Genomic DNA, 22,476 nt, shown 5'->3' with positions numbered 1-22,476 from the left:
TCCTTCTTGAGGAAGTTTCCCTTGATTTCTTCAACTTGAAGCTTCATCCCATTTTTCCGTTTCCTATTATACTTCTGGACTCTAGACATGCTACATACGCCACTGTTGTCAATGGGCAAGTGTTGATTGCTTTTCATGCTTACTTTAGGATTCTCATGGTAGCTAACAATTTGTTGTAGAGTAAGCATCCAAGAAATGTTGACACAACTGGTGTTTTGGTACCAGGAGGCCCTGGGTTGTGTTTTTGTCATTAGCATCTGTCCTGAATAAGCCCAGAGGAACACTGAAGCAGCTATATGCATTTGAGTCCTAGAGTTTAACTTCCAATTTCATGTTCTTATAAGGTACTTTCTATATATTTTGACTGAGACAAGGTTAGAGTAAGTACAGGCTTATTTTTAGTGGCTGGAATGAGGGAAGATATTCCAAACCTCTTTAGGGAACAATATTTCAGGATTCAAATGGAAACTCTGTTTACACATTGTTTTGTAATAACGGTTAAAAATTAAATTGTAGCAGATTTTAAGGCACTCAAGGTCAGCTTAAATAAAAGCATATGTTGCCTATTTAATTTGTGCATGTTGTGGGACTTTTCTGTCATTATTAATAGCCTGTTATTATTATTTTTTTCCCTCTTTCCTGTTTCCTTTCCATTCCCAAGGTTTGCCTCATTCCGAAATCAGCACATGGTACCAATCCAGCAAGTGCCCACATGGCAGGCATGAAGATTCAGCCTGTAGAAGTGGATAAATATGGCAGTATCGACGCTGCTCACCTCAAGGCCATGGTACTCATCTGCTCCCGCACAGATGGGACAGGTTTGGGTTGGGAAGAGGAGGTGGGGAGCAGAGACCTGATGGGCTATGGAAACATTATCATCTCCTGCATTCTAATGAAAAGACTACAATTCCTCCTCTGAATGGGTCTGAGGGAAAATGGTGTAAAGTCAGAAACCTAATAATAGTCTCTATAAGAAAAAAGAAAAAGAAAAAACAACAATCATGTTTTGGGTCCCTAAAAAAGCTTAGCATCTCTATGTACCCTTTCCTTCACCAACTGGGAGAAGGTTCTTTAAACTAAAATCCCCATCTTTTAATCATGCCTGAGTAAGACACTGAATGAATTATTCATGGTAGGAAGAGCGCCCCTTGCAGGATCTGCGCACCTCTTATGACCGACTTTCCCTTTACTTCGTCATCTTCCCCCGTTAATAATCACACCTGGCAGTCAGAGTTCCACACAGTCTTCATGTTGGGAATTAAAACACAAATGTAGATTTTGCAAATGTTTGTGAATGTTCCAGCTACATTGTGCTGAATTCCAAGCAGCATTCCACCCTGTTTCCTCCAACACCAACCCCCACTCCCAACCTCCCAACCTCCAGGAAGAGGTTGCTTAGCAACCATATCTGCTTTCCACCGGTGGACTGGAGGCTGCTTCTTAAAAGGGAAGGAAATCGGTGGAATAGCAATGTGATTTTGTCAGGGTTATTAGGCATCGAGACTGGGAACCTATGTAACCCCTCTTTCAGAGGGAAGCTGAAAATACACAGTACTACTCATCTCTTCCATCCACCCCTACCCTTCCATCGCCAGATGGAATTTTTTCCAACAAATATTCTGGGCTAGTAGTGGTAATTATCAAGTCTCTCCAATATAGGATATGACTTTATTTTCCTCCCATTTTCACATGCTTCTGCTCTGACTTGCTATTTAGAGAAAAACAGCTAAAATGCAAAAAACATGTCAAAACCAGTAACTAGTCTTTTATATACATTTGCCTTCTGCAGAAAGGAAATCTTTCTTATCAGATCAGTTATGCTTCTTATGGATTTTCTAATTTCAAGAGAGTGTGAGGGAAAGGGAGTAGGGATGGGTGTGACAAGATGAGCAGAGAGATTAACTGTGAGAATAGACATATCGAGAACCAAAGAAGCCCAAAATAATTATTGAGATGGACCAAAGGAAAACCACCTTAGAGAGTTAGACGCAAAATATCCAAAAATCTTCTGAAAAGTCTCCCCCCACCACCAGTGTTGGGGATTGAAAAGGCCTTGGGCATGCTAGGCAAGTATTCTACTACTGAGCTATACCCTTACCTTTTTTATTTTACTTTGAGACAGAGTCTTGTTAAGTTGCTGAGGCTGGCCTCAAACTTGTGAACCTGCTATCTCAGCCTCTCAAGTCCCTGGGATAATAAGCAGGTGCCACTGTACCCAGCCTAAAGTCTTTTAGGTCTCGAGCATACATAGAGTCCTAGCCTGAACGAATCTTGATATTTCTTTGGAAGATTCATGAGGGGGATAGTGGCTGTTTATCTTTTATTGCTGTTATTGTACTTTGATACAGTGCCAAGAATGCAAAGACTAAGACTTCATCTTTCATTAATCAATCCTTTAAGATGCAAGGGTTTAACCAAGAAAGAAACCTTTTCTCCCTTTGTCTCCCTCTGACGCCCTCTCTCCCACAGGTGGATAAACACAAGGAGAACCTGGCTGCCATCATGATCACGTACCCATCCACTAACGGGGTGTTTGAAGAGAACATCAGTGATGTGTGTGCTCTGATCCACCAACATGGAGGGCAGGTCTATCTCGACGGGGCCAATATGAATGCTCAGGTGGGAATCCTGAGAGGGCTCAGGTGGGAATCCTGAGAGGGCTCAGGATGAACAAATTAAAAAAAAAAAAAAATGTCCCTTCTGTCTTCTGGAGACACCTCTTAAAACATGACACCAAGCTAGATGCCGTGGTTTATACCTATAATCCCAGTGACTCAGGCAGCTGATGCAGTAGGATCACAAGTTTGGAGCCAGCCCCAACAGTTTAGCAAGCTCCTGTCTCAAGAAATTAAAAGGGCTAAAAATGGAGCACAGTGGTAAAGTACCCTGGGTTCAATCCCTAGGACAGCAACAACAAACATAAAATGACTCTAAATTCAGAACTAAGGCTGACTTTCTTTGTTGCCAGCTTCCAACGGAGTACCCTCATTTCACTGGGATTCTAAATGCTAAGGGTCACTGGGGAGGAGGTGGAAGACTGAAAGGAAGCAGGGATGAGCTGAATTTCCTGATTATCAGGAAGTACCTTCCCTCTGGGAGTGCTTCCAGCCAAGGCCTCCCAATTCCTTGGCTGAAGAAATTTAGATCTACATGGTAGCAACTGGTAGATGGTGATCTCCCCTGGCCTTGGACAAGCCACTTTAGCAGGTTGCGACTTGTCAGCTATGAAACAGCAGCCCCAGGGGTCAATCCTGACTACCTGGAGGACTGAGGGTCTGTGTAATGTGAACCTCCTGGGAAATGCTGTAGGGAGCCACTAAAGAGAAGATTGTCACAATCTTTTCAACTTCTTGATGTTTCTTCCTCCTTCCCTCCTCATGCTTTACTTTCTCTGATACCTTTCATAAGTACAGTCCAGGAATAATCTTCTGTTTTAATAGCATGAAGCAAATTATCTTTGCCCATAATCTAACTGAGCTGTAATGCCAAAGGGGCAGAAATGCCAGTTGGATGTCAAGGTCTGTATCTGGATCATCTCAGGAGAACGGCAGCTTCATTCCTGCTCCCTCAGTTCAGCTTCCTCTTTGGTGGCCCTCTAGGCCCTTACATCAATGAGGCTGAAGGGGCATTTGATAATGTGCATAGTACCCGTATCTGAACCTGCAGAAGAGGAAGAACTGCTGGGGAGCAGGGAAGTCGCCTATTTTAATAACAAAGAGATCATGTCTTTTTTTGGATTAATGACACTTCTTACTACTTCTTTTGGAGCAGATAATTAGAAATATACTGTGTATTCAAATCTATATTTTAAAATCTCAATTGGGCTAAAGGGTCAGTTGCTGTTTCCATAGAAACTACAGCTACTCTGTAGGATGGCAGTTTCAACAGCAGAAGTGAGCCAGCATGAAGGACATTTCTGTGAACACCATGGATGTGGCTTGCTCTGCCTGCCTTTCAGTGGGAGAGGCAGCACCAAAAGGTCCTGGTCTTTGCTGCAGAGGGCCCTGCCAAGCTCTTGATACTTACTTCTGGCTCTTTCTCTTTGTGGTAGGTGGGAATCTGTCGTCCTGGAGACTTTGGGTCTGATGTCTCACACCTAAATCTTCACAAGACCTTCTGTATTCCCCATGGAGGAGGTGGCCCTGGCATGGGGCCCATTGGAGTGTGAGTTCTGGGCCACTGGTTTCAGGTTGGCCCTGGAGACAGAATGGCCCCAAACTGTTTTTCCCATCGAGGTCTTCAAGTGTCGAGGATGCCTTAGTATGTGGGGGCTGGGCGAGGACCAGTGAAAGGAGTGCTTTTGGGGTATGTCCAAAGAAGAGCGTAATTAGATTTTCATACCCACAATGTTTGGCCTAGCTGAGCTCCCAATTGTGCGTAGACAGTAGGTTTATTAACAGAGGAAGGGACGGGAAACTTCACTGGAATATTAGGGGTTAGAACTAAGTGTTGGCACCTGGAAGTGCTGGAAACAATTGGATGAAGTCATAATAAGACAGACAGACAGAATCCTCGTCAGCTTTTATACTGTGGTGACAGTAGCCACTTCTGGATCTTCTTCCATATTCCAAAAATGTGGGCCAGAGGGGCCAGTTTTCAGGATTAATGGGATCCTGGCTCTCTTGCTTTTCTCTTTGATTAGTGTTATTATAGTAAGCAGATGATCCCCCGTGCATCAGCTCCGTATGTGTGTGTGTGTGTGTGGGTGGGGGTGGTTATGTACTGGCTTCCAAGGTACAGGTCCTGGGGCATCTCCTCCTTAGCACTCTTCTATGCCCCATAGATGTGTGTGTGTGTGTGTGTGTGTGTGTGTGTGTGTGTGGTGGGGCCAGAACTGGGATGTTCCACACCTGGAGCCCATGGCTCTGCATGCTACCCCTGCTGAATCGTCCACCACTGGGTGAACTTCTGGGACTCTCATGGCTGGTAGAGGAGGAAGGAAGGAACTCTTCCTGGTTCCTTCCTGCCTTGTTGCCAGCCTCTTGGCAGATATCAGGTCCCTTCCATAGTTAAGTTCCTCCACTAACAATAAGGCTTCTTGAAAGGGCCCAATACTTGCCTGTGTAGTTCAACTGGATCTTTTAACATCTTCTGAATGTCTGCTTACAAAAAATACAGGAAGAAGCATCTTGTCCCCTTTCTGCCCAATCATCCCATCATTGCAGTAAAGCCGAATGAGGACACCTGGCCTGTGGGGACCGTCAGTGCAGCCCCGTGGGGATCTAGTTCCATCTTGCCCATTTCCTGGGCTTATATTAAGGTGAGACTTGAGGATATGTGTGGGTGGAGAACTGGAGACTGCACACTTCCTTCTTGGGTTAAAAATGAAGAAATTCATGATGCGAGATGTTGTTCAGTGACACTGCTGATGCCTAGGTGGGAGAAACCTCCTTGAAGAGATCTGCTAAAATTCATCTCTTCTTCATTATGCTATTTCCTTTGGGTTCTCATAGTGGGTTTAACATCAGAGAAACTGACGAACCAGATATATTTTTCCAGACACAGTTAAGTTCCATGAGTCATGTGGATGTTCTGGCCGCATCATTTGGTTTCCTGTAAGATTTAGACAGCCTCTTGCAAGTGCACATACTAATTATTACACTTTGTTGAGATCCTGGGATAAATTTTAGGGACAAATCTCACTTTACTTTATATTTCTTGGTGACCTGGAGGATAACTTGAAAAGTAGTGGAGATTTGCCTTTGTAGTGGTTTCCAAAAGCTCTCTGCCCTTTAGGACTTGTGGAGCTGCGTTTTTAGGGGTAATTAGACTTTTTCAGAGACCAGGCTTCCTTCCTTTGTCTTTCTCCAAAAAAATACTGGGACCAGAGTTTATTTTATACAGCTTGTGTTCAAAATGGCCTGCCCACCTCCTGACTGTCAAGCCTGTGGATAGGAATGTTGTGTAACCTGCTAATTAGAGCAGATTCCTCAAAGCAGTGGCCCTCATTAAAGGAAGGGTGGCTACTGGTGGAACAATACCCCAAACTCAGCTAAGCAGATCACGCGGGATGACTCTGTGGGGTGGCTGTTATTCATGAACAGTGTGGCATTTATGATTCTTAATGAAAAGTTTCTTGGAAGCTAGAACAATTCTGCAGAATCAAGAGACTAGAATGTGCTTTTAAAAATGATACTCAAAGTTGTTTTGCAAAGAGTCGTAACAAAAACAGTCGGAATAAAGGTCTGTTTCTTTGCAAACTGAATCAAGTTCCCATTTCCCTTTGATCCCTGGATTCTTTAAATCTGGGTTATTTGTATGGACATAGTTGGGTTGGAGATGATTTCCCACATATAGAAAATAAATGTCCTGAGGCTGGTTTGGCCATATGCCTGGAACACCAGACAAAGTCTCAGTTTAAACACTAAATAAATAAAGTAGTGTTTAAGCTAGTCCTCTGACCTGGGGCTTTTTCTTATTTCAGGTTGTTGTTATTTATCTCCTGTACTCTAGCAGGAGCCTCTTCTCTCCCTGCTGTGATCCTTCTTGGACAGTCCCACAGGACCGCAAGACTGAAGTCCCACAAGCCTCTCTTGCTTCCTACTGTCTTTACTGCTGGTTCTCACTAGCATATGCCATATGCCTTGGCCCCATCTCAGGGAGAACAAAATTCAGAATATGTGGGCTTGATCTGGAACTGTCAGCATTTTGAAAAAGATGCTTGGTGACTTTGAGATGTATGTGCAAAGGCAGAGGCTGGCTGAACAGGGCCACACTCTTCTTAAGGAAGCTTTGAGGCTTAGAAGGTGTAGTCACAATCCACCTTGTCCTACAGTGACTCCCAGATGACAAGCATGTGCCGCCTTCCACACTTGGTTTTTTTTCTTTTTTTCTCACTTGGGGTGCCTCCCCTTTTCTCTTTGCCTCTCCAAATTCTGCCCATTTTTAAGTTTTCAGTCAAATTCTAACTTTTACTCTAGGCATTCTTTACTCAGGACACATGCCTGAGGACATGTGTCCTCTCCTTACTGTGGAGTTTGGTACCACTCTTGCTTTCTTTGGTGATTTCTCGTTTACTTTATATTAGTTACATATATAATATATATTGAGGCTCCATAGTAGAGGAGATTCTTGGGGAAGAAAGGAGATGGTGAAAATTGAGAGTCTTGATTTTAAGCTCTTTGCTAGTCATGGCATTTCCTCCTATGATCACAGGGACTTAATAACCATCAGAATAGAGTAAGATTGAACCTGGTACTTGTTAAAAATCAATGGGCTTCTCTGTAGACAATAGGAAAACAGATTGTACAAAATTGATTCAATGAAGATTTTGACCAAGATCTCATGGAACTCCTAGCAATTATCGAAATATCTTAAATTCACAGTAAACAAACAAAAAAACTACCTCAAAATACCTGTATCTACGAACAGTTATTTTTTCACTTTAAATAACGTAGTAGTCAGCATGAACTTTGCTCTGTTGTAGACTGTGTTACTATAATAAAAAATGTAGCTGGGTACAATGTCATATGTCTATAATCTCAGTGACTCAGGAGGCTGAAGCAGGAGGATTGCAAGTTCAAGGCCAGCCTTAGCAACTTGGTGAGACCTATAGCAATTTAGCAAGACCATGTCTCAAAATACAAATTAAAAGGACTGGCAATATAACTCAGTAGTAAAGTGCCCCTGAGTTCAATCCCCAGCATGGTGTTGGAGGGTTGGGGAAGTAGAGGTAGTGATTGAAAAATTATTTCAGGCTCTGAAAAGACAGATATCTTTCTTAGGATTTTCCATTCATCTTTAATCCAGAGAGTTATGGTAGGCTGACATCTTTTTTGGGTGAGGTTTATCTGGGGCTGTCTGATTAGTATCTTGATCATTGGGTTCACCTGTTGATGGCTTTTTTTCTTTTTGTTGCAGATGATGGGAGGCAAAGGCCTTAAACAGGCCACAGAAATTGCTATATTAAATGCCAACTACATGGCGAAGCGATTAGAAAAACACTATAGAGTCCTTTTTAGGGGTGCAAGAGGTAAGTATCAACTTTAGATTATCATCACCTTGGTTTTTTCCTTGGCCTAACTAAGTTGACTTGTGACGTGAGCGGGAGATTTCTATTTCACATACTAGAGAAAAGTATAGAGTTGGGTGTTTTGTTTATTTTTTTGTTTGTTTGTTTTTGGGGATGAATCCAGGGGTTCTTAATCACTGAGCCACACCCCTACCCTACGCCCCTTTTTATATTTTATTTAGAGACAGGGTCTCCCTGAGTTGCTTAGAGCCTCTCTAAGTTGCTGAGGCTGGCTTTGAACTCATGATCCTCCAGTCTCAGCCTCCTGAGCCACTGGGATTACAGGCATGCACCACTGTGCCCAGCAAGTATAAAGTTCTTGAAAATAACTTTGGATAGTTAATAGTATTACTGTAAGAAGGCTATCCAAGGCACTTAGTCTACACAGCCCATTTCAACAAGGAACACACACCACTGAGAGATGCGTATGCATAATACTATGAGCTGGTTATCACAAAATGCTATATGTCTGCTTCCAAAAAGTGGAGCCGCTCAGATTGGGTAAGGCAGGGTGGAATAGTAGAGAGACCCTTCTGGAAGGAGCTTGTTGAAATGAATCTGGAAGGAAAAGTAGCAGGTAAGATCCCTGCTACAGGAGCAAGCCAGAGAAGCAAGAGTTGCCTGGGTGGGTGGAGTCTTGGTGGGGGGAAGGGGGAGTGCTACAGGATTCATTAGGAGATTATTACCATAGATCATTAAGACTGTGGCAAGGAAGAAAGCTGCTCTTTAGAAGTAGAATTGGTTGGCTGTATTTACTGATTAGTTGAGTATGAAGAGAAATCTTAGGTAAACCTTATAGGCTTACAACAAAAGGTCTAGGTAAGTGGGGGAACAAAGTCACCCTAGAAGTGATGGAAGGTGATGGAACCAAGAGCCAGGTAGACATTTAGACATTGGCCATGACCACAGAGTTGAAGAACAGAGTCTTGGAGAGGAACCCAGGATGCAGTCTGTCTGTTTCATTTCTCCAGCACCCATACCTGGCCTGTCACATGCAGTCAACAGATAAATGTGTGTGACGTTGCGTGACAAGGAAAGGGAGACTATAGACAGTGAGGAGCTGATTTTATTTCATGAATTCATATTTTTCTACAGCTTTATTGAGGTATGAGTGACAAATCTGATTTTATGAGTTTTTAAAAGAACCTTTGACTTCAATAATTAAGAAGACTTTGGTACCCTGTGAAAGTAGTTTGGGCAAATGGTGAGGCACACACCAGATGGAAATGGACTGAGATCTTGATGTGGGATTGGGAAGGAGAAAGGAGAAGCTTTTGTGCTTTAGAAGTTTGGTAGTGAAAGGGGATTGGGGTGTTTCAACATAAAAGTTATGTAGTCATGTATTATTTTTAAACAGAAAGCAATATGATTTTAAGCTGCCAGAGGAAAGTCTATGAAGGGACAGTGAAACTACAATAGAATAATAGATGGGAGAATAGGGTCATCTTGAGTGGGAAAGGCTGAAACCAAGAACCAAGTGGACCTTTGGAAAGCTGGCTGTGGCCCTGGAATGAGAGCTGAGCAGACACAGAGACCAGCAGAGAGAAGCTAGGCACCAGCAGGCCAGATCTGGGCAATAGCAACCAGGCCCTTCCTGGGCTCTTGGTTTCTCCAGCCAGGCAGAGTGTACATCTGCACCTGTGATCTTTAATTTAAAGGCAGGTCTCACCTTATAAATATGTATCCAAAGGGGTGGTTTGGGAGTTTGAAAATAGGAAAAAACTAAATATATATAGAAGTTCTGGTTAGGAATGCCCCCCTCTCCCTGGTCCCAGGAGGGGAAAAAAAAAAAAGTGGTAGGCAGTAAGTTTCTAAACTACATGAGAAGATGCTTCTGAGGTAGGTGCTAAAGAAGCTGCTAGAGCTACTAATTAACTGAAATGTAGCTCCTGTGTGATATGTATCTTGCTTGTTGAGCTTTAAGGATTAGCATAAATATTCAGTCTGATTATATAAATAATGTGTATTGTTCAACATGGACATTTTGGAAAATAAAGCATGAAGGAAAATTAAATGGTCCATGCCTCTGTCAGTCAGGCATAGCCAGCTATTAATATTCTGCTATTTTCCTTTTCATCTTTATTTTACACAATTGGTCATATTTATTTTTTTAATATGTATTTAAAGTATTTTTTTAAGTTGTTGATAGACCTTTATTTATTATTTATTTATATGTGGTGCTGAGAATTAAACCTAGTGCCTCACACTTGCCAGGCAAGTGCGCTACTACTGAGCCCCAGCCCCAGTCCTGGTTGTGTTTAAAACACAGATTTTAATCCTATTTTTAAACTTCCTCTTATATCAGGAGCATTTCCCCATGGCATTAAATATTCTTTGACATTGGCTATGTTGATTCAATTAAAAAATACAGTTTTTATACTATTTTTAAAAATTTTCTTTTACGAGCATTTTCCATGGCATGAAATACTGATTATTGAAATGTTAATTTGATTGTATGATGTACCATTATTTGAGTCCCTTTGATAGTTCTGCTGGTGGAGTGGAGGACTATAGAATTTTTACCACATGCACATCAGATAGTGCACTAATCTCTAGGATTTATGAAGAACTCAAAAATCTTAACACCAAAAAAACCAAATAACCCAGTCAATAAATGGGCCAAGGAACTGAACAGACACTTCTCAGAAGATGATATACAATCAATCAACAAATATATGAAAAAATGTTCAACATCTGTAGAAATTAGAGAAATGCAAATCAAAACTAAGATTTCATCTCACTCCAGTTATAATGGCAGCTATTAACAATACAAACAACAATAAGTGTTGGTGAGGATGTGGAAAAAAAGGAACACTCATACATTGCTTATGGGACTGCAAATTGGTGCAGCCAATATGGAAGCTGTATGGAAAATCCTTGGAAAACTGGGAATGGAACCACCATTTGACCCAGCTAACCCACTCCTTGGTTTATACCCAAAGGACTTAAAAACAGCATACTACAGAAGCTGAGGCTGTAGCTCAGTGATAAAGTGCTTGCCTTGCATGTGTGAGGCACTGGGTTCATTCCCCAGCACCACATAAAAATAAATAAAGATACTGTGTGTTCATCTACAATGAAATAAATGTAAAACAAACAAACAAACAGCATACTACAGGGACACAGCCACATCAATGTTTATAGCAACACAATTCACAATAGCTAAACTGTGGAACCAACCTAGATGCCCTTCAGTAGATTAATGGATAAAGAACATGTCATATATATACACAATGGAATATTACTCAGCAAAAAAAGAGAACAAAATATGGCATTTGCAGGTAAATGATGAAGCTGGAGAATATAGTGCTAAGTGATATTAGCCAATCCCAAAAAACCAAATGCCGAATGATTTCTCTGATTTAAGGATGCTGATCCATAATATGCTGTGGGGTGGGTGGGAGGATTAAATGAACTCTAGATATGGCAAAGGGGAAAAGGGGAGAGAGGGGAGAGGATGGAGGGGAAGGGAGGGGGGCATAGGGGTAGGAAAGATGGTGGAATGCGATGGTCAACATTACCCTAAGTACATGTAAGAAGACATGACTCTACTTTGTGTGCAACCAGAGATAGGAAAAATTGTGCTCTATATGTGTAATATGAATTGTAATGCATTCTGTTGTCACATATAACAAATCAAAATTAAAAACAAAAAAGAATGAATGCGATTTAAACTGAGTGGGGTGGTTGGCACCCTGCGGGAGAGGGACCATTACAGCCATGTGCTTAGGATTTAAATGACAGCTTTACCACAGGGACTGACCACACCCCCTCACCACCCCCACCAACCCACTCACTGTCCTGGGGAATTTGTGGTATAAAAAGATAGATGAAATTTCCATTTGTTTTGACATTTTACTCCAGAATTAAATAACAAATAATATTTCTCATTCCAAGCAGAAATATTTGGTACAGACTTTATTATCCAATCCCAAAGTTTGTGAAACTAAAAATTGTCTCATATTTGGTCTGGTAAACACATTCAATACACAGTTTGAGGCTTAGTATTTTAGGTCCTAAAAACAATCACCACTGTCCCTCCTCTGGGCGCCAAACAGGAACATTCCCAATGAACACGTTGTATTCTAAAACGTCTAATGGCAGTATTAGAAGCCTGCCATTCGTCTTAATCATGTTTACCAGCTCAAACGAAGACTTTGGAATTGTGTCTGACTATGAGGCAATCATTTTAATCAACTCCAGGCTTGCCTTTATACGAGCCATTTCTTTTCGAGATTTGAATACCAGCTAAACTGCTTGTGATTTTTTGAAACAAGGAAGTTAACAGGCAAGCATGGGTGAGGGTGGGGCTGGAGGAGCAGTAGTATGTATTCCGCTAGGATGAGAAAAGAAAGGAATCACCTCAGGGAAGATGATACATTTTTAAAGGAAGCATTTTAGAAAGTTTGCAGGTTTTTGATCTTATGGGAAGTCCTCAGCTCCCTGTGTGAGCTGAATGGAGTTCCCATCAGCAGGAGATAACTTTATTAGTATACCAGTGATTTATTATTTTAGTTTCTTATATGCCTATCTGCTTTTTACCCTAGACAAACCTAACTCTACTTGCAAATTCCTGTCCAGGTGGCCTCTGCTTTGTAAATCGGCTGGGGCCTTAGGGCCTAGGCCCTTATATCCCCAGTCCAAAGTGACCCTGCTGAGACCAGGGGTCTAGTGTACCTGATTGCATTTTCAGGGAAACAGCCAAATTTAGATTCTATTCATGATGATTCCTGAATTACCACTGAAGAGCTTGAAGGAGCTTTGATTGCCCACCCAAGCTTTACAAAATAATTGCCTAATCAGCTCCAATATTCCTAGGTGACCTCTTATTTTAGGGGAGGGGGTTACTGGGAATTGAACCCTGGGGTGCTTTACAACTGAGCTACATGCCCAAAGCCCCCTCCCCCTTTTATTTTTAAAATTTCAAGATGGTCTAAACTGCTCGGGCCTTTCTGAGTTGCTGATACTGGCCTCAAACTTGTGATTCTGTTGCCTGAGCTTCCTAAGACCCTAAGATTACAAATGTGTGTTACCATGACTGACTACTAGGCAGTTTCTCTGAGGTCATAGGACAAGCAAAGTTCAGTTGCTGCCCTTAAGAAAGGCTTTTGGGGGCTGGGGTTGTGGCTCAGTGGTAGAGTGCTCGCTCGCCTAGCATGTTCGAGGCCCTGGGTTCAATCCTCAGCACCACATAAAAATAAATAAATAAAATAAAGGCATTGTGTCCAACTACAACTAAAACATAAAAAAAAAAAAAAAAGAAAGAAAGGCTTTATGGAAGCCCTATTTTCCCACAGCATATTCCTTTGTTTTCAGCCTCCCAAGACAATTGGCAGGAGGGGAGGTGGTACCAACAGAACTAAGTCACTTTTCTTTTGCTTTTCCATCATCCACTTTTCTTATCTCTTTCATGTTCCTTTGTCTTAAGCTATAGTTAATTAGGCATAGCTAAAAATAGCTACTTGGTGAAAATGAAAACTTGCACTAATCATTTTATACAGTTTCTACTTCAGATTGTCCTGACTCAACAAAATGCCATAGGAAGTTTATCTTTCTCCTAAAAGTTGCAAAGATGAATATCTTGGTATCTGGTCTCTGATGGCTGCCAAGTTTAAATTTCATCCTTTTCGGGGCTCAAGTAGAGATAGACATGCTGATGTTCCACAAGTTTCCATTTGAATGTAATAGAATACGGATTTAGACAATAACATCTGAACCTCATTTTAAAAATGGAGCTCTTCCCAAACCACTTGGCTGTGGTGGGCCCTCAGCAGATGAAGTCTTGGTATTAGCCATGCTAAGTTGGGCTTTCAGCTTTTACTGAACCCTTGCTTGGAAGACTCTCCTCTCCGCCTGCCAACAAGCAATTCCTCTCCCCCTTATGGGCATCACTGCCTTCCTGCTGTCTGCATGTCCTTCACAGCAGTGAGCTTCCATTAGCCTTCTTCTTTCTGTCATTGCCATAGTTTAATGACCTAGTGGCAGCCAGAGGTTCAGAGAAAGGGCAAAGGCTGACACTGGACTCCAAAGGTAGGATAGTATAGCAGGGCACTGAAATAAATAGTTGATAAGCTCTTAAGTATTCTCCTGGTGTTCTCCTTGAGCATTCTCATGGCTATTGCTTTTTGGCACCCCTCCTCCCCTCAAGTTTACCTACTCTTGAATAGAACTTTCTGTTTTTGAATCACACTCTTGACCAATTCACTGTTGTTAGAAACTGTATTTTAAAAACAAACAGTTTTAGTGTATTCAGTGTCTTGGGTTCTCATACTTTCCCCACCCAAACAAAACCAATTCTTTCATGTTTCTTCAGAGCAGTTCACAGACCATCTGCAGGGGTTGTTAGTGACTGGAGCTATTCTTGACAGGCTTGGGAAGTTTTGTCTGTTCTGCTCATAAGTGGATTCACTATTTCTTTATTTCCTGAGAGTCAGGAAAGCAAGTTGGATACGTTATTGTCTCACAATATTAGAGATTAGAAATTTCTCTTAAGAGAACTCATCAGTTGGTGGACTGTAGAATTTGGGAAGCCCCCAGAAATTTCTGTTTTCAAGTATTAACTCACTTTTTTTTTTTTTTGTACTGGGTATTGAACTCAGGGGCACTCAACCACTGAGCCACATCCCCAGCCCTATTTTGTATTTTATTTAGAGACAGGATTTCACTGAGTTGCTTAGCCCCTAGTTTTTGCTGAGGCTGGCTTTGAACTTGTGATCCTCTTGCCTCAGACTCAGCTGCTGGGATTATAGGCATGTGCCACTGGCCTGGCCCCGTAGACTGTTTTTTTTTTTTTTTTTTTAATTGACAATGGAGGGGTGGTCAGAAGCTCATCTGCGTTCAAATTAGAACAAAGTGAACTGCCCATGCGGACTGTACCTCACTGCTTCCTTGCCACTTCAGTGTACTATTTGATAGGACCTATCTCTAATTCTCAGTCTGCATGCTAACACCAAAGCTCTTTTGAAGAATTATATAAAATCCTGTATGTGTCCTATGGACATATATTTAATATATATTTACACACATCCAGAAGAAACTGTTAGTCCATGATGAGGGTAAAGTTGCTAAAAAAAAAAAGTCTGTGTGGATCTTTGGCTCTAGAAATATTTTGTTTAAAGGATCAGGAGGGGCTGGGGATGTGGCTCAAGCGGTAGCGCGCTCGCCTGGCATGCGTGCGGCCGGGGTTCGATCCTCAGCACCACATACAAACAAAGATGTTTGTCTGCCGAAAACTAAAACAATAAATATTAAAAAGTTTAAAAGGATCAGGACTACAATGTTATATTTAATTATTGCAAGTAGATTTTAGGTCCTCAGAGTAGAAATAATCTTATCTCCTTATACCTCCTGCTGAATGTTCCAGTAATGCCTCCCACTTCCCATCAGCTGTGATCAGGCTCATGGGTGGGTAGTGAAATAAAATCAGACACACATGTAATTAGAGTCAATGAATTCTTCATTGCCAGCTATAAACTTACCAAGTGCTCGTAGCTTCTTGGTCCTCACTAATATGCAGAAAGAGCTAAATTATTTGTTTGGGCAAAACAAGCTGATGCTAATCTTGAAGTGAAACAATTTTTTTTGGGGGGGGGGGCCCTGAACAGGTTTTGTGGCTCATGAGTTTATTTTGGACACAAGACCCTTCAAAAAGTCAGCAAATATTGATGCTGTGGATGTGGCCAAGAGGCTTCAAGATTATGGTAAGTGGACTTAGGGTAAGTAGCTTCTGACATTCATGCAGCTGTCCCTTCTGGCTACAGACCAGTTCCTCAAAAAACAAATGGAATGTTCAGGCACCACAGCATCCTTATTCATGGGATAAATTGGGAGTCTAGGGTTATTGGCAACCTTTAATAATGAAAAAATTTTCTTCTATTGCTACACTCCTGCCCTTTGAAAGACATTAAAACATGCCTCTTGGATGCATCAGAGCCAAGAAAGGGAGTCATAATAGTTAGATTTTCAAATGCCAAAGAAAAGGATTATTGTGCCTTTTCTGTGTTTCTCATAAATTCCTACTTCTCTCCCATTCCTATTAAATACGGGGTCCATGAAAAGGTAAGCTGGTGGAACAGGGAAGGAAACAGAGCAGGTGACCTGTAGAAGTGTTAAGAGACACATAGCTCTGGAGTTACACAACCACTGTGGCCAAGGCACAGCCGTTGCAGCTGCTTCCGGAAATGAAGAAATAGGTGATATGCTTTTCACAAAAACTCAGCTTTCTCCAAAGTATTTTGAGAAGCTTAGATCCCTTATTCGCCACATCCTCATTATAATTACATTTTCTTAATGACACTATGAATAATATCAAGGATCCTTCAACCCACAGAAAGGCTAAGGTGGGGAGAACTTTGCCTTTGGAGGGATGTGGAGAGCTGTCTGAATTTTAATGTCTTGTTTTAAGAAGGAATGTGAAAATTTTAGTAGTTTTGCTATTACATCATAATGGGAGTCCTGCATGTATGATTAACTCCTCTCGAATGATATTATGTAGAATTACACTGATAATAAATGGAAAAACCAAAGAAAGCTGTTACCAATAAAATTAGCAACTGTATCTCCCATTACCTGATAGTAGAACTAACTCTGTTCTTCTGATTCACTCACCCAGCCAGGGATTGAGTAATAGCCAGTTGAGATGAAGATTTTCAATTCTTGCATGCATTGTTTACATCCCACACCTAATTACACCACATCAACAGAGAAAAGTCTAAGAGAGAGGTAGCAACTGATGTCACAACTCACTGTGTCCAAGTCATATTTTCTCTCCCAATTTGGATACTATTTTGATGTTTGATAGAATTTCCATACTTGTCCAAAGCCCAGGTTCCTCAGCACTCAGCACATGTGTTAATAAATGAGAGTTGGGGAAAAAAAAATGAGTTGGAGCCAGGTGCAGTGGCATATGCCTGTAATCCCAGTGGCCAGGAGGCTGAGGCAGGAGGATCAAGAGTACAAAGCAGGCCTTAGCAAAGTGAGGTGTTAAGCAACTCAGTGAGACCCTGTCTCTAAATAAAATACAAAATAGGGCTGGGGATGTGGCTCAGTGGTCAAGTGCCCCTGAGTTCAATCCCTGGTATTGCCCTTCCCCACCAAAAAAAATTGAGTTGGAAAATGAAATTAACAACACAGGTTCTGATCTTAGCCATAAACACTGAATCTGGATTTAATCTATATATTTTACAAGTGCCCACTGTCTCTTTTCAGACAAGTTTGGGATATACTGTCTTAGGCCAAACTAATTATCAGACTCATTTTCAGAATCTAAGATTCAGCTCCTACCCTGGACTTCCTGAACCAAGGTCTAGATCCAGAAATGTCCTCTGAAAACATCTCTGACAGTTTCAGATATGGAGACCACTAAAAATGTTGGACTGAATTTGCTCACACAGTAAATTGAGGGTAGACTTCAATGAAATCAGATTATTATTAAAAAATAAACAGTCCTTTACTGGCTGGGTGACACAAGTGTATGCATTTGTTAAAATTCATTAAAGGGTACAGTTAAGATTGTGCATTTTATTGAAGATTTTCTCAAAAATGTGTGACTAAATATTGAATTCTAGTTAATGATATGCATATTGAAATATTAGAGAGCTAAGTATATGATGATTGCAATGCATCAAAAATAAGCTGGATGAATGTGATAAAGCAAACATTATAGAATCTAGTGATAGGTATTTGGGTACTCACCTACAGTGCTTTCAAATTATCTGTATGTTTGAAAATTTTTATAATAAAATGTTGGGGACATAAATCTTTATGGTATGCAGACATTACTATAACACTCCACATCATTAACGCATGCCAGAATTGGGGAACCACTGAAGTCTGGGGCAAGATTAGTTGACAGGTGTTATCAGCCTTGGAGTTACTCTTTCTTTTAAAAGTCTCACAGACTGAGAATGTAGGGCTGAGAATGTAGCTCAGTGGAGGAGTGCACAGGTAGCATGCACATGGCCCTGGGTTCCATTCCCCAGCACCACCCTCAAAATTTTTTATTATTTTTTTCCACAGAAAAATGTAAAAATGTTGTTTGCTTTTGTTCAGGAAATCTTTTGTTAATATTTCTTATTGATTCATCTTACGTATAAAAACTTTTGGAAACAGAAACACCTCATGCTGCATTCATGCTTTCCCTGTACTGACCAAGTCTCAGTTTCCTCACTTACAAAAATGGGGACAATATGTAACTTAAATTTGTATAGGCTATATTTTTATTTCTGTTATTTGTAAGTAAGGTATGATCATTGCAGAAAGGTGTTTTTTTTTGGGGGGGGGGGAGGGGATGTGCGCGTGTTTGTGTGTGCATGCTGGGGATAATCCATGGCCTTGTGAATGCTCAGCACATGCTCTACCACTGAGCTATATCCAGTCTCAAAGAGCCTAAAACACAAAATGAAACCTGGTGATAACCTCTGTTAACATTAGTATTTGTCTTTTTTGTTGTCATTTTACCAAAGTGGGGTAATAAGTAACTTTTTTTTTACACCTAATTTTGAAGTTTTACCCAATTTAACAAATATTAATTTATATATTTTTGAATGCTTTCACAGTTATTGTATGGGTGTCCTGTAAAATTTATTTAGCCAATTCCTATTGCTGGAAATTAGCTTATATCCTAAGTTTTTCTTTGAATAACTGTGCTAAGATGAATTTCCATGTATATTTGTGTGTACCCATGTATATGTGCAGTATGCATGTGTATACATGTATAGATGCATGTATGTGTGCACACATTTATTTGATGATTTCCTTTGGGTAAATTATAAGGGGAGGCCAAAGTAAATGAGTCAAGTTCTTCTATCTCCCTTTTCAGGATTTCATGCCCCCACCATGTCCTGGCCTGTGGCAGGAACCCTCATGGTTGAGCCCACTGAGTCAGAAGACAAGGCAGAGCTGGACAGATTCTGTGATGCCATGATCAACATTCGGCAGGAAATTGCTGACATTGAAGAGGGCCGCATCGACCCTAGGGTCAATCCATTAAAGGTGCGTCAGCGCTGATACTTTATTCAGATGTCCCATAGAGTAGGAAATGGTGTCTGGACAGTCTGCTGGCAACTACTGAACTCTCATCTGAAGATAGTCTTGCCTAGAATAAGATAATTCTTCTGAGAAGGTGTAGTCCATTTCTTGAGCAAACTGATTCCTCGGATATAATGTTGGGGTGGGAGCTACATACCTACATGTACCCAACGGATTGCCAAAGGAGGCAGTGGATACTGAAGGACTTGAAGCATTCTTATCCTTCTAAGTCTCTCATGCATTGTAGTGAAATGATGGCATAAATCAGAAGTGCATAAATTCTAACTGTATAAATACAAATTCTTGTATTGGAACAGTGGCCTCTGAGAACATTTGATCTGCCCTGGATGTTTTGCAGTGTATATGAGCCATATTGGAGAAAAGTTTGTTAGGCATTACCCTACCTCTTCTATAGCATGTTAATTTTATATCTGGTTAGGGTCTTAAGTTTTGGTTAGGTCCAGACATTGGGCTGGAGAACCATGAATGGAACATACCATGAAGGCTATGGTTGTATCTCCGTGGCTCTAAGCTAGAAAACAAGGAACTAAGGCAAGTTGGCATGTAGGGGCCACTGCCTAAGAGAAGGCAGGCCCTTGCTAAATGTGAGGAATATATTTTTACTGTCATTTCTTTTTTCTCCCCAGATATTGATTCTTCCAGGATTTAGACTATTTTTAAAAATGGCAATAGATATCTCAAAGAACATAATACTGAGTTACAGAAACAGATGGAGAATGGTTCTCAAAGATTGATAAGTTTAAAAATGAGCCAAATTGTGCTATTTGCTGTTTATTAATGTTAAAAACATGAGACTGATAAGCACTACATTCAGGACAGTGATTATCACTGATGAGGAGAGCAAGCAATGAGTTGCAGAGGGGAGTTACAGCTTTAACTATGTAATGTCTTAGTTTAAAAGGTGAAGCAAGTATGAAAAAATGTTCGTGTCACCTTGCTGGGTGGTAGATATGCTTATTATTACCTACCCTTCTAATAATTGAAATATATCATCAAAAATTTTCCTATCCCCCAAATTGAAAGACAACTCCTCTCGCTGGGCTTCCAGCAGAAGCTCGAGGACTGTTGCGTAGAGCAGAAGGCAGTGCACTGCTGACTGTCATCCTTGTCTCTCTCAGATGTCTCCACACACCTTGACCTGTGTCACATCCTCCCACTGGGATCGTCCATATTCCAGAGAGGTGGCGGCATTCCCACTTGTAAGTTCTCCTCTGAAGCTGAATGTGGCAATTGCGTTGGTGTTTACTTGCCTAAGCCACATCTCCTGAGGGATCCTTTTCCTACAGCCTCATTAGAGAAACCCTATATGGCACACCTTGTGATAGGTGGGTCGTGATGAACACAGGGCAAAGGCCCTGGCTTCAGTGCCTGAGGTCAGAAGTAGGACATTCACCACAGGTTTGGAACCCACAGTAACAGAGGTACAGAAGAAAGCTGAATATTAGGGGATCTCTGTGATTAACATGTTTTCTACTGCCATTCAACAAAAAATGGACCCAAGTGCACTCTGCCTTCTTACAGATTATATGAAGAAGGTACTCTGTAGTCTGTTGGGAGTGACATAGGGACAAGGCTCAAATGTTGGAATTTTTTTTTTTTTAATGCATTACTGGGGATTGAATCCAAGGGGCATCCTACCACTGAGCTACAGCCCCAGTCCCAGACAGGTTTTTGCTATGTTCTGAGGCTGGCTTGCTAACCTCTTGCCTCAGCCTCAAGTTGTGGGATTATAGGATTGCCACTACTAAGGCAAAAGTTGAAGTTTTTTGGGGGTACTGGGGATTGAACCTAGAGAGCAACATACCAGCCCTTTCTATGTTGCATTTTGAGGTGGGGCCTCCCTAAGTTGCATAGGGCCTTGCTAAGTTGTTGAGGCTGGCCTTGAATTTGTGATCCTCCTGCCTTAGCCTCCTGAGTTCCTGGGATTATAGGTGTGCACCACTGCACTGGATGTTTGTTGTTTTTGACAGAATAGCTTTTAGTACTTGTTGGGCTAATGGTATTTTGGGCTGTGGGAATATCTTTGCGCCTTCCTTTTCCCCAAGAACATACGCTCACAATATCCCCTAGTATTTTCATCTTTTGTCCTTTCCAGCCCTTTGTGAAACCAGAGAACAAATTCTGGCCAACCATTGCCCGGATTGATGACATATATGGAGATCAGCACCTGGTCTGTACCTGCCCACCCATGGAAGTTTATGAGTCCCCATTTTCTGAACAGAAGAGAGCTTCTTCTTAATATTCTCTCCCTAAGTTCAAGCTACCAAGTTGATGTCTCTCCCTGGAGCATTTGATAAGCAATAAATATTTCATCTCCCACCCAGGCTCAAGTAAGGGTTTTATGTACTTTATATTTTTATAATCTCTCTCAAGGTTAATGTAAATACAGTTAGCATAGTGAGTGGCAGCTGACTGTTGGAAGTCTGGTTTTTTTTGCTTCAATACTCTGTATCCAGTTGATTGGAAGCCATTTATTTTTTTGCATAGAAAAATTTGAGTGTGCTAGGAACTTTTTCAATGTGGCAAGTTTGCAGAAGTTAGAGGCTTTACTGGAAATTCAATAGTCACATTTTTGTTCCAAATAAGTCCTCATGGACTATGCCATCTGTGGGAAATCCCAGGGCAAATGTTTACATTTTATATCTACTGAAGAACTTTTTTCCTGACTAATTTGCCTAATCTGTAATAGCATTTAAGTGTGTTCATTTTCTGTGTGTGGATTTTTTATCTGCATTTATTAGTATTCTAATAAACAATTCAATTTGAAGAATGCCCTCCATTTTATAATTTTACCCTATCACACTCCAGATTCAGGGGGAACTGAAGAGCAACAAGAGTACCCAACCCAAGAGCCATAGTTATATTATCTGTTTTGCCTTTGGCTAAAGAAAGCTTGCTTGTCCTGGTCACCATTGAAGGTTACTTTGACCATTTAGAATTGTGTTGGGATGCATGTAACTAAAATTCAAGTACAGAATTTCAATTTAAATAGCAGCTTTTTTTTTTTTAAGTCCAGAGCTAACCAGCCAAGGGCTGATGCTCTGTCAGTCTTGCTGTTCTGCCTGCCTTTACATTTCAAAATGACTACTGCACATCCAGGTATCACATAGCCCTTTAAGATAGGAATGAGGGGAAAGAGCAAAAGGCACATTCTATTGAAGTTTTGTCTCTTTTGAAGTGCTTTTCAAGAAGGTCCATCTAGGAACTCCTTACTTTTAACCAGCCAGTATTGTTTCAGATCACCACTCCTAACTACAAGGGACTAAGGGGAGGTCTTTTACCTGGGCACCCTACTGCCCCAGACAAAATCAGCACTTTGTGAAAGGAAAGGGGAATAGGTTTTGGGTAGGCAACTAGCATGCCTGCCATGACTTTCTCCCCCCAAAAGCAAATATTTGAGGTGCTCTTGATAATTA

At 41.1% G+C, this 22,476-nt stretch overlaps 1 protein-coding gene across 1 annotated transcript in view; it reads left to right on the top strand.

Annotated features, from left to right (window-relative positions):
• The window catches only part of Gldc (glycine decarboxylase), an 88,252-nt gene extending 66,410 nt beyond the window's left edge, over positions 1–21,842 (top strand). Inside the window, exons 17-25 of the mRNA XM_027943075.3 lie at positions 662–787; positions 2,470–2,619; positions 4,052–4,164; positions 5,119–5,260; positions 7,861–7,972; positions 15,616–15,711; positions 18,831–19,003; positions 20,179–20,259; positions 21,156–21,842. Of these exons, the coding sequence (XP_027798876.1) occupies positions 662–787; positions 2,470–2,619; positions 4,052–4,164; positions 5,119–5,260; positions 7,861–7,972; positions 15,616–15,711; positions 18,831–19,003; positions 20,179–20,259; positions 21,156–21,299 (1,137 nt within the window). The 3' untranslated portion in view covers positions 21,300–21,842. The remainder of the gene's footprint in view (positions 1–661; positions 788–2,469; positions 2,620–4,051; positions 4,165–5,118; positions 5,261–7,860; positions 7,973–15,615; positions 15,712–18,830; positions 19,004–20,178; positions 20,260–21,155) is intronic.
• Positions 21,843–22,476: the final 634 nt, after the last annotated feature.

This window comes from Marmota flaviventris, chromosome 13 (assembly GCF_047511675.1).
Source record: "Marmota flaviventris isolate mMarFla1 chromosome 13, mMarFla1.hap1, whole genome shotgun sequence".
In the NCBI taxonomy this organism is placed as follows: Eukaryota; Metazoa; Chordata; class Mammalia; order Rodentia; family Sciuridae; genus Marmota; species Marmota flaviventris.
The sequence above is the reverse complement of the archived record's forward strand: the minus strand, read 5'-3'. Positions and strand labels throughout refer to the sequence as shown.